The 12,001-nt window shown below is 41.1% G+C and overlaps 1 protein-coding gene across 1 annotated transcript; it reads left to right on the forward strand.

Annotated features, from left to right (window-relative positions):
* The first annotated feature begins 4,187 nt into the window (after positions 1–4,187).
* On the forward strand, positions 4,188–9,169 carry bhlhe40 (basic helix-loop-helix family, member e40). The gene is made up of 5 exons (XM_053484363.1): positions 4,188–4,779; positions 5,041–5,104; positions 5,373–5,480; positions 6,545–6,668; positions 6,857–9,169. The coding sequence occupies exons 1-5, from the start codon at positions 4,700–4,702 to the stop codon at positions 7,693–7,695; spliced, it is 1,215 nt and encodes a 404-aa protein (XP_053340338.1). The 5' UTR covers positions 4,188–4,699; the 3' UTR covers positions 7,696–9,169.
* Positions 9,170–12,001: the final 2,832 nt, after the last annotated feature.

The raw sequence follows: 12,001 nt of genomic DNA on the forward strand, positions 1-12,001 counted from the left end.
GAGTGAGTTTGTGTGCGCGTCGCCACCGCCGCCGTGTCTCAGTTCCCCTCCTGTGTCAGAGACGGAGAATCTGCTCGCGACCCCATGCTGATGCTGTCATGATTAGAACACAGACAGAATTGGGGAAAGGGTTAGAAGGGAGTCTAACATGCAGCAACATTTGTTCATCGTTTCTTTACGTTTGTCGTGAAGATTTACCAAATCCAACCTTATTTAGGAATTACAGTAGGCCCAAGTAACTGTCACACAGATCATTTAAAGATGGATTTTAACCGTAGCAGTAAGTCGACCTGTGTTTGTTTGACAGAAACCGTCAAGTTTATTGCGGAAAACAACAAAGAGACACTTGGCAGTCACTTTGTGTAAATATGATTCAGCTAACACAAATGTCAGACCATGACACAACCACCAAAATTCCTTGGTTGACACCTTGCACTGCAGACTGCTACCTTTGTTTGAAGCGAAAGGTTATGGGTGGGGATTTTATTTGATTTTATTAGATTTTTTTTGTGGTATAAGGCTCTAGTAACATGATCATCACCTGCAAGACTGAAAGGAGAAGAGAAGAGAACTTAACAAGAACTAGGCTATGTTAAAAGGTTATTAAACCATCGCTATGCACTGATTTAAGCTCTGGGTGAAAAGAAAACATCGTTATTATGAATTTGTGCTACCTGAAGGTGTTCGACTGTAGTTGCTGTAAAGTCATTTAAGGCTTGATTTTGCAACCCACAAAGTATTAAAACTATATTTAAAAAATATATTTTTAAATAACCCTTTTCTTTAAAATAAATAAATTAATAAAACATTTCTTCAATTTGCCATAGATGACTACAGACTTACAGAAGTGGTTCGTTATCGCCGCGGTATAAATGTCACGAGGAACTGCAGCTTTGTGACACTTAGCAAAGTTTTTATTTCACACTTTATCATGAAGCTTTTATGACGCAGGATTGACCTGAACTTTGCACATCACTACCATGCTTAAAACACTCGTGTAAGAAGTTCCAGCCTGCGGGGAATTTGTTTGTCCCGTTAATAAAAGTGAACATCACCGGTCTTCCTGTCTGTGCATAAAAAAAAAAAGACTGAAGCTGCTGCATCATCTCGGTGATGCACGTCTGACATGAAAGCAGTTCGAGAACTTTCCACACATGCTGCATGGTTCATGCGAACAAATAAAAAAAAAAAAAAGAAAGAAAAATACCCACTTCAAGTGAATTTGATTTGCTTGCTGTGAAAGAATGAACCTCCTGGTATCACAGGAAAAGCACGACTAGTAGCCTGCAGGTGGAAAAGAAAAAGATTTAAAAAAAAAACTGCAACAGGTGCATGTGCTGTGATAAAGGGCTATAGGGTGAAACAAACGTGTGTGTGTGTGTGTGTTCATGCACAGATAGAAAAGACATTAAATATATTAACTTTTATTTTTCTAAGCTTCTAAAAAAAATCTCAAGGGATATAAATGTGTCGATAAATGTTCTGTAGTTGTGTGTGTGTGTGTGTGTGTGTGTGCATGGCTTATGAGGCACGCAAATTACTTTCAAAATGACATAAATGTCATGTTGCTATTATCGCGTTTTTGTCAACATCACAAGCTCTCGCTGCAGTTTACTGTATAAATACCTGTTTATTTCACGGTCTGCATGTGATTACTCACTGAACCCACCTAATGTGGTGATTTCCCGCCGCGACACGTCTACTCACCCTGATAATCAACTGGTTAGTTGAAATTAGTCGACTTTAACCAGAAAATTTGTTAATTGTGCGGGACTCTGACCAGGTCCACCCACCCCCACTACCACAGTGACCTATGAGAAGTTGACCATAAATTATATCTCACACACACACACACACACACCACACGGTTTGATGATGTAGACTGTGTAGGAAAGTAGGTACACGAAAATATACCAGACACATATATCAGGACACACACACACACCTACACACGAACACACATGCAGATGAGTGATGAGGTGTAGCTCCCACTTGTGGTTTTGAGACCTGTCGAGGCGCGGACTACACAACACTGTGGTATCTGGTGTCAAGACGCTAACAGCAGATCGTTTAAGCCCTCAAGTTGCGACTTGATTGTCCAGCGGATCCTACAGACGCTCAGCTGGAGAACAGTGGGGCCGAGTGAACACCCTGGGTATTCCCCATCACGGGGTTCTAGTCAGTCTGCGAAAATGTCCAAAGGAACGCCAGGACCCAGGACTCCGTTTCCCAGAGCAACAAACGGGTTTGCTTCACTTGTCTCTTTCCCATAGTGCATCCTGGTCCCGTCTGTTCCCCAGGTAAGTTCCACACACACACACACACACACACACTTAGCTGTCCACATGATGGAATTAAAAACGTGATTCATCAACCACCATCTTCCATCACTTCATGGTCTGCGTTCTGATGCTCACGTCCACATTGTAGGCAAAAATATTACTGTGTGCTTTTAAATAATGAGATCATTTTTTGTCTGGTTTTTACATTGTGTCTCTGCAATCTGATGTAGCTGTTTGTGTAGATTTAGGATAAATAAATAAATATTATATATATATATAGGGACTGTGGAAGCTATTGTTCTGTAATTTATTGTACACTATGGCCAATTAGTGTAATATGCATGTCTTTGGACTGTGGGAGGAAACCAGAGTACCCAGAGGAAACCCACCAAGCACAGGGAGAAATGCAAACTCCATGCACACACACACACACACACACACACACACAGACACAGACACAGACAGACCCAGAGGTGGGAGTTGAACCCTCTGCCCTGGGGGTGCAAGGCGCTTAGATGATACTAACCATGATGCCACGTGATGCCAAAAATAATATTGTGTTTATTTAAATAATAAGATTTCTTTTCAAGTGGTTAGTGTACAAAACAAATGTGTATTTGCGAAAAGACAAATAAATAATTATTATAGTATTATAATATTATATAGGTGTTTATATATAATATTTTTTTGTAACAACATTTACTTTTTATTTTTTATAAAAAGCTTTAAATGATAAAAATGTCATAAGCATTGTACAACATAGGTTGACAACAAATTTTAAATTATAAATAAATATATGCATAAATAATATAAATCATGGAAAAGAAAAATATATTTCAAGAAAGAAAATATAGTATGATATATATTATATGAATATAATATTTATAATATCATATACATCAAAATATAACATATAGATATAGATAAAGTGTGTATAAATTTTTTTTGACTGACTCTGTATCTGTACGTGTGTGTGGTGGCACGGCGGCGTAGTGGTTAGCACTGTCGTCTCCAGGGTCCGGGTTCGATTCTCGCCTGGGGGGCTGTGAGTTTGCGAGCAACCTCGATCTGCAGCTCCAGATTTGAATAGTTTTTCTTCAGCTTATTATTATTTATTATTTTTCTTATTGTTTTTGCTGTTGGTATTGGTCACACAAACAACTGGAAAACAACCATAAAAACACATGATCATATATATGTATTTCTAAGCTTATGTGACCCAGTTTGACCCCCCCCCCCCCCCTTTTTTTTTTTTTGCTCAATCATTGCTCATACAGAATTGCACTGATCAGGGTAATGTTCTTGTTAAAGAGCTGAAATAATTTTGAAATCACTTGTTATCCACCCTGACATGTGGTGACGTAATGGTTAGCACTGTCGACCTTGCACCTCCAGGGTCCGGGTTTGATTCCCACCTGTGGGGATGTGTGTGTGTGTGCATGGAGTTGGTGTGTTCTCTCCCTGTGGTTGGTGGGTTTCCTCCAGGAACTGCGATGGATTGTCAGACCCTGTATACAGGATGAAGTGGTCTAGTTGATGAGTGAGAAAAGTTCAAAGTTCAGGTTGCCTACATTAGGTTGTGATTTAAAACAAAAAAAATAAACAAAATAAACAAAAAGGATTTTTAAAAAAGCAGCTTTGTTGTTTTTGACTCCGATGGCTTTCCACATCAGCAGCTCAGCCTGTTGGAGTCCGCGCCTCTTCTGAAAAGCGCGTGGTTGTACACGGGACACTGAGGGGAGGAGAGCGCGCGCGCGCGAGCGAGAGAGAGAGAGTGAGCGCGCGGGAGGGGGGCGGGAGGAGGGAGGGAAGATTTATCTGTAACAGCCCGGAGCTGCTGAAAGCGCCGTCCGACACGTGAGGCTCATGTGACGGAGAGCGGGGAGGAGGAGGGACGTGTCTGCAGTCACAGGGCTTTTTTTTTTTTTTTTTAAATATACATTTAACACGTAGTCTAGTCCACCCACTGCACACACTCAGACTCAGACACACACATAAACACACACACACACACTCGCACACGCACACACATTTAACCGACGGCCGGAGCTTCTGAACTATTGCGCCTTTGCGCCTTTTACGCGCGACATCTCCTGCGTGCCTGCGCGCGTGAGTGACTGTACGAGTCCGCGGACTGACAGGTTACAGAATAATCTGGAAACACTGGAGGAACTGTGAAACTTTTTCTCTTTGTTTGTTTGTTTTTCTTGCGCATTTTGGGACAGTTCGCATCTGAGGATTTCTCTATCATTAAAAGCAAGCACAGGAACTTTGTTCTTTTTTTATTTAGATATAGATGTATGTGTATGTATAGTAACATATACACATATTTCTTGGTTTAAAAAAAATCAGGAAAGAAATTGTATTTCAAAAAAAAAAAAAAAAAAAAAAACAGGCTTATTTTGTGCACTTGGACAATGGAGAGGATTACCAGCGCGCAACCTCCTCCTCCATGCCTGGCCAAACAGAACCCACTGGACATGGCTGGCATCCCGGGGTAAGAGCCATTTATAACATCCCAAAACCTTGTGCTATATATATATATATATATATATATATATATATATATATATATGCGTGTGTGTGTGTGTGTTTACTACAAATAAATGCAGCGTTCTGACATTAAAGGACCCGCGTGTGTTACATTGTTGCCGAAGGGGCGTAACGGTCCATTCAGTGCTGAGCTGCGCAAAGTTTCTCTAAAACAATCCTGATGTGTGTATTTACTCTTCTTTCCTCTCCTGTCATTTTCCTACAGCATGGATTTCCCCATGTACGTCTACAAACCCCGGAGAGGCGCGAAACGAGGCGAGGACAGCAAGGTACCGTCAGTATATATATATATATATAAAACACCCGTCTCCGTGGAGTTCATTTAATAAACTCTAATTCACTGTAAACATGTACTGGTTTTTATTTTTATTTTATTTTATTTTTTTTAGTAAGTGTGTGCATGTCAGATATTTAATCCTGCGTGAGAGTTGCTGAAAGTTTTTATTTTATTATTATTATTATTATACTATTTGCTAAAAGAAGAGTTCTGCCCTTTGATCTGGGACTCTAAAGATTTCCCCCTTTGATTTGACGCAGGACACGTACAAGCTGCCGCATCGTCTGATCGAGAAGAAGCGACGTGACAGAATAAATGAATGCATCGCACAGCTGAAGGACCTGCTCCCAGAGCACCTGAAACTCTCTGTAAGTCCCTCATGCGAGCGGAGCGACGGCTCGAAATGTCTATCTGTAGCGCCACCTGCAGTGCCGAGTCCCAAGCTCGGCTCATTGTTTTAATGATTATACGTTTTTGTTTTCGGATAATTAGTCCGGATCCATCATACATTAATAACTTTATATTTTATATACATGTATAATGTCACCCAAAGCAGGTGTAGGTTATGGGAACGTGATGATAAACTTGCATGGAAAAATAGAATTTCATTCATTAAAGTAAAAATATAATTAAAATAAATCCAATATAAATGCCAGGCGGCACAAAAAAATAATAATAATAAAAAAGCAAAAAAAATTTTTTTTTATTAAAATTAAAAGTTATTATTACTTTTATACTGTGTAAATTTTTACAACTACCGGAATATTGGAATGATGTCACAAAAATGTAGAATTCTAACAATAAAATGAGCATACTGTTATTATAATTATTATAATAATAATTATTATTATTATAATTTTTATTAGATTCAGAAACAACCGGGAAAACAAAATCAAGCAGAAAACAAACATGATCATGTGTATTTGTGTGTGTGTGTGTGTATATATATATATATATATATATATATATATATATATATATATTTGTTTGTTTTTGTGACCCATTTTTTTTACTTTTGTTGCCTTGTGTGGTCGGTTAAACTAAACTAAAATTCCTTGTGTCACTCTATACTGCACAATCCTGAGCTCTATATATGTTAAAAAAAAAATGTAAAAAAGGGCAAAATGCTCTGGGGTTAATGGGCTACGGCACCAGAAGAGCATATGTTTGGTTTTGTACGTTCCTACACTCAGAACAGTGGAGTAGTGACTACTGCTGCTGAGATACTATAACCCGCGCAAGATCATAGTTTATATATAACCTCTGCCCCGACATAGTGAAAACTGTAGGCATGTGTTTGTTTGTTTTTCTCTTTTATTTAAGCTGGATTTGCATGTCGGTTGTGTCTTTGGGTTTGCCCTCGGCGCAGGCAGCTTGAGAGTGTTACATAAGAAAGATAAACAAGCTTATCGAGTGATTCCTCCTTTTATAGACGCTGGGCCACTTGGAGAAGGCCGTGGTGCTGGAACTGACGTTGAAGCACGTGAAGGCTCTGAACAGCCTGCTGGAGCAGCAGCAGCGGCAAATCATATCTCTGCAGAATGGAATGCAGATCGGTGAGTTTGCAATGAGAAACGCTTGCGATAAAGCAGGCTTGTAAACATGATCCGTTCTCACACCGTCTGTTCCTGTCTGTCATGCACCATCAGCAGGTGTTATGTAACCAGCTGAGAGGGATGAGCTCTGAGATGAGATTGTACTCATATGTAATCTACCTGTGTGTGTGTGTGTGTTGTTGTTGTAGGTGATCACACCAACGGGGGCGTGGAGAAGAGCGAGGAGATGTTCCGTTCTGGTTTCCATTTGTGCGCCAAGGAGGTTTTGCAGTACATAGCGAGTCAGGAGAACGGGCAGGATCTGACTCCTACGCACATCTTAAACCATCTGCACAAGGTGGCCTCCGAGCTGCCGCAGCGGCCGGTCAGCCCGCGTCAGGAAACGCCTTCCCCTGCCCACAAAGTCCATGAGATCCACGAGAAGCCCGTTGTGGCGCCGCCCAGAATGCCAGAGGGCCACACCAAAAACTGTGTCCCTGTGATCCAGAGGACTTACCCGCATAGCAGCGAGCAGAGTGGCAGCGACACGGACACGGACAGCGGCTATGGTGGCGAGCTGGACAAAGACAAGCGTGACTCTAAGGGCCAGCGGCCGAGCTACTACGGCAAAGAGGGCGCCGAACTGAAATACGGCATCAAGGAGGAGTGGGATGAGCCGCAGGCCAAGCGGCAAAGGTCGGACTCTTCCGAGGACGAGTCTCTGTTGAGTCACAGCGGGTACACGGGCTTCTCCTCTCACCAGCCACCTTTCTGCATGCCCTTCTACCTCCTTCCTCCAGTGACAGCAGCCACCGCCGCCGCATACCTCCCTGTTCTGGAGAAGTGCTGGTACCCAGGGGGCATGCCCATGCTGTACCCTGGCATCACAGGTTCCCCAGCGAGCTTGTCCCCTGAGAAGCTCCCCTTGTCGCTTGTCTTGTCGCCCAGAGTCGCGTCCCCTAGCGCCTCTCATGTTCATACAGACTCTTCGGCTCTGCACCAGGCCCTCAAACAAGTGCCCCCCTTAAATCTGGAAACCAAAGACTGATAACCGCATGCAGTCCCTCCGAATGTTAGGAGAGGAGGATACACTGATGAAGATCAGAGTCTTGCTGGCTCCTGCTCTGCTACTGCTGCCCCGCCATTACCCCTGTTTATTATTATAATTTTTTAAAAATCACAACCGTACACACACCAGCCCCGTGGCCAACCCCCTCCATCAGAGTAGTAGTCATGCACATTGGGGAAAGCGTTGGTGTGTAGACATGGTGCACGCTGGCCACCTCGAGGGAGTGGATGGAAGACGAGGACTAGGGTGTAGCACTTAGAGTCACTGTGAAGATGATGCAGGACACTGAGTCGTCTGGTTTCAGGAAGGATCGCTCTGCGGGGGACGTCTGCTCTCTCTGCGCTCGTGCTGAATGTTTCAATAAACAAATAAAACTGAAATCCAGAATGTGACGTGCAGATCGCCCCTAACAGATAAACCATAAGGACTCTGCCCTTTGCACATATCTTTTAAATTATGAATGTAAACCAGAAAACAACAACAACAACAAAAAAAAAACAATGGCGCTAGCAAAACCCCTGTAGATGCTGCTTTTTTTTTTCTTTTCTTTTTTTTCTCTTCCTTTATGGACACTTTATCTCTCTGTCTCTCTGTGCTGCCGAGCAAGGCTTCACACTGTCAGGACTCTCTGGCTGCTTTAAACAAAGACTCTCCTTTTAGCCTAGAATGCTACCAAATACCAGTCTGCTTTAGTTGACCAGAGCTTTGACAGAACGAGACAACAGCGAGGGCCTCATCCTCATCTCACCCCATCGCTAAGTTAAGTCACGGGTTTCCCCTCCATCGAATGCACACACAGACACACACACACACATACATATGCAGGTGAGGCTGATCAGCACTGATGTGGGTCGTTTGTGTAAATAAGGGAGTAAATGTAATCACAGGTCTTTTTTTTTTTTTTTTTTACTAGAAAGTTTCTGAGTATATTTCATTACTGTTTGTGTGAATAGATGGGGTAACTACATTGTGTAACTCATGTGTTTATACAACCTTGTTTGTACATTTCCCTTCCTTTTTTGATACATGAGCCACAGTTTTTGTCTTTTGATTGAGACGGGGGTCTCGGAGACATTATGGCTGTCGAACTGTGGAGGTTGTGTGTCTGCATCACGCTCTGTGTCCAATTCTGGTCAGATTAAAACAGATCTCAGCTCATGCTGTTGCCTTTACTTGTTTAAAGCAGTAAAATAATGACAGATATGTATTATTATTATTATTATTATTATTAATATTATGATTCTTTTGTTTTTTATTCTGGATTCTGTGGAGAAGCAGGAAATGTGAATGTACAATGTTTAAACAATATACTAGTTTTGTATAGGAAGAGGTACTTGGGATTTTTATTTTGGGACCTAACAGAAGGTTGCTTAATGTATATATTTTGTCAGGAAAAAAAATGCTGTTGATATACATTTAAAAGTATTAATAAAGTTTTTTTTTCCTGTGGAAACGCTGCATGTGTTTGCTTTGTCTTTGAAGCCTTGTTTATCAGCTGAAGCCATGTGGCTGTTTCTCAGCCCGTGGTTATGTAATGCCTTATATAACAACGCTGTCTGTGGAAATCATGTGGACACGGGACTCGATCTCCATCAGGTTTAAAATATCCTGCGTTACAGATAAAAACTGCCCCGGGCTTTTGATTGAGTGCACTTTTAACTACGTAGAAGTTAGAATAGTAATAATAGTAATAACAGCCAAAGTTTGGTGTCTAGTCCATTTATCATGTTTACATTTTATCATTTTAGTTTACAATCTAAAAAAACAAACAAACAAAAAAAACATTGCAGCCTAAGATTTATTTAATTCCGGTTGGCTCATTACCATAAAAGCTGCTGCAGAGAGACGAGTCTGAGTGCATCGCCCGTGTGGTTACATCGACACGCCTGAGCTCTTGTCACATGTGGAGCCCTGCTGATTCCTCCTCTGTGCAAAACAGCATGCTCTGCCTCGTGCCACCTATTCAATATAGCAGGCAGGAAATAAATAGATAAATAAATAAATAAATAAAAACAGCAAAAAAGCCAAACTCTGAAAAGGCGAGCCCTTTTCATCAGCATTTTTTCCCATTTTTTCAACCTCACCCATAGATTAAAAAGCAAGCCTGTTAATAAAATCATTTGCAGATGTAGAAATATGCCTTTTAGTTGCGGATATTGAAATATTCCTTTAACGTCCATCATTGTTTACATTTACTGCACACTGATCAGCCACAACATTAAAACCCACCCAGGTTTTGGCGTCCCCTTGTCCTCTTGTCCCACTGGGCCCGGTGTGAGCGGCGGGCGGTGGTGCACTGCGTGTTCTGATACCTTTCAACAACTTTGAAACTTTTTCCAGTGATTTGTGCTGCGTTAGCATTTTTGTGGATTCTGTGAATTTAATGCAACACTTCTTTACACTGAAACCATTTCTTCATTTGCTACAGGTTGTCCTTCACGCTGCCCTTTGTTACCATGGCGTCATGTGCAAGCCTCCATCCGGCCACGTGCTTCTTTGGGATCTATTTTTGTCGATTAAGCAAAAATAAACCGAATATCATAAAAATAAATTAGTCATATTTTGAGTGAAATATCAGTTTTTTAATATTACCATCTCGTTGATAAAAAGCAGTATTACACTTTCAATCACGAGGCAGAAGCAGGCGGTGCTGTGCAGTGGACAGCACCGTGTAGGGGATTTTTACAGGTTTTCCTGTTTCCTCCTTTCAGAAAAAAACACACAGTTAGACAGTTAGATTAACTCTTAATAATATGCACTGACCAGGATAATGTTCTTAGTGTAGAATGGAAAGTATTTTAAATAAGTTATTCTACCTAGTGACACAGTGGCATGATAGTTAGCACTGTCACCTTCCACCTCCAGGTTTGCATGTTCTCCTCGTGCTCGGTGGGTTTCCTCCGCGTACCCTGGTTTCCTCCCACAGTCCAAAGACCTGCAGTTTATGCTAATTGGCATTCACAGTTTGTCCATAGTGTGCGAATGAGTGTGTGAGTGAGTACACAGTATGTGTGTGTGCCCTGCTATGTATTAGCACCCCATCCAGGGTGTACCCCGCCTCGTGCCCTAAGTCTCCTGGCATAGGCTCCAGGCCCCCTGCGACCCTGTATACAGGATAAAGCGGTATAAATGATGAGTGAGTGTGGGAGTGAGTGTTATTCTATCATATTATTCAGTGCTTACATTGTAGTTGTAGGAACTGTATAATAGTTCGAGTTAACCACTAATCACACCTCGCCCTCAAATGAACCCGTATTTATTGTGTATATGTTACAACTTTTTTTTTTTTTTTTTTACAAATATAAACCCATGTGTTACATTTTTGTGTCATTATCTTATCCTGTAAATAAAAATATAACTTTAATATTTATATTTTGTTCAAATCTCAAATCTTTCAATTAATTGTTGCAGCAGTAAACAGAATGCTCAATGGTTTGATGTGATTCTGGCGCCATCGTGTGGTGAATTAAAGTGTTACAAGATTAACAACTCTTCCAGAATAATGTAATAATTTTTATTAAAATACCCATAATTGCTGTATCAATTTAAATAACAACAATAATAGTTTAAATACAACATGATAAAAGTCTCTAACTGGAGTTATGTCTTGCTTTTTGTTACTGCAAAAACATGTTGGAACTGTTAATTAACAAGGTGTGTTAGCAGGTTACTTGCCTACCTTTAAAGGTGTACAGTCTCAGGTGGGTGTCACTGTTAATGCTGGAGATGGGTTTGGAGTGTGGAACTGTCGTTAAAATAACTATAATTATACAGTCATATATTATTTTGGACCGTGTTTATGTAGTGTAAAATAAGTACGATTGGGGTCAGGTCTAATTGTGCAAAAGATACTGATAACACTGATAAGGTTACTTCTTTAGATAGATAGATAGATAGATAGATAGATAGATAGACCAATTTTCAGTTAGCTATCATTTTATTTTTAGCTTAACGTTTACTCAATTATAAACTCCACAGGTGCCACATTACTGAAGCACACTAACAGCAGAAACAATTATTCTAGAGTATTTCTGTGTTATTTCACCTCCAGGGTCCAGGTTCGATTTCCACTCCGGGGTCTATGTGCATGGAGGTTGCATGTTCTCCCTGGGTGGGTTTCCTCCGGGGACTCCGGTTTTCTCCCACAGTCCAAAAACATACAGATTATTAGTGTTCTAATTGGTGTTCCCAAATTGCCCATCGTGTGTGAATGAGTGTGTATGTGTGCTCTGTGAGGGATTGGCACCCAGTCCAGGGTGTACTCCGCCTTGTGCCCTAAGTCTCC

Source organism: Clarias gariepinus, chromosome 23 (assembly GCF_024256425.1).
Source record: "Clarias gariepinus isolate MV-2021 ecotype Netherlands chromosome 23, CGAR_prim_01v2, whole genome shotgun sequence".
Lineage (NCBI taxonomy): Eukaryota > Metazoa > Chordata > Actinopteri > Siluriformes > Clariidae > Clarias > Clarias gariepinus.

What these genes read in the sequence shown, in the direction of transcription:
- bhlhe40 (XM_053484363.1), top strand. Translation starts at nt 4,700, where the DNA reads ATGGAGAGGATTACCAGCGCGCAACCTCCTCCTCCATGCCTGGCCAAA. An exon ending in CAGAGCACCTGAAACTCTCT is followed by an intron (nt 5,481 to 6,544) that starts GTAAGTCCCTCA and finishes CTCCTTTTATAG; the next exon opens with ACGCTGGGCCACTTGGAGAA. An exon ending in GCAGAATGGAATGCAGATCG is followed by an intron (nt 6,669 to 6,856) that starts GTGAGTTTGCAA and finishes TTGTTGTTGTAG; the next exon opens with GTGATCACACCAACGGGGGC.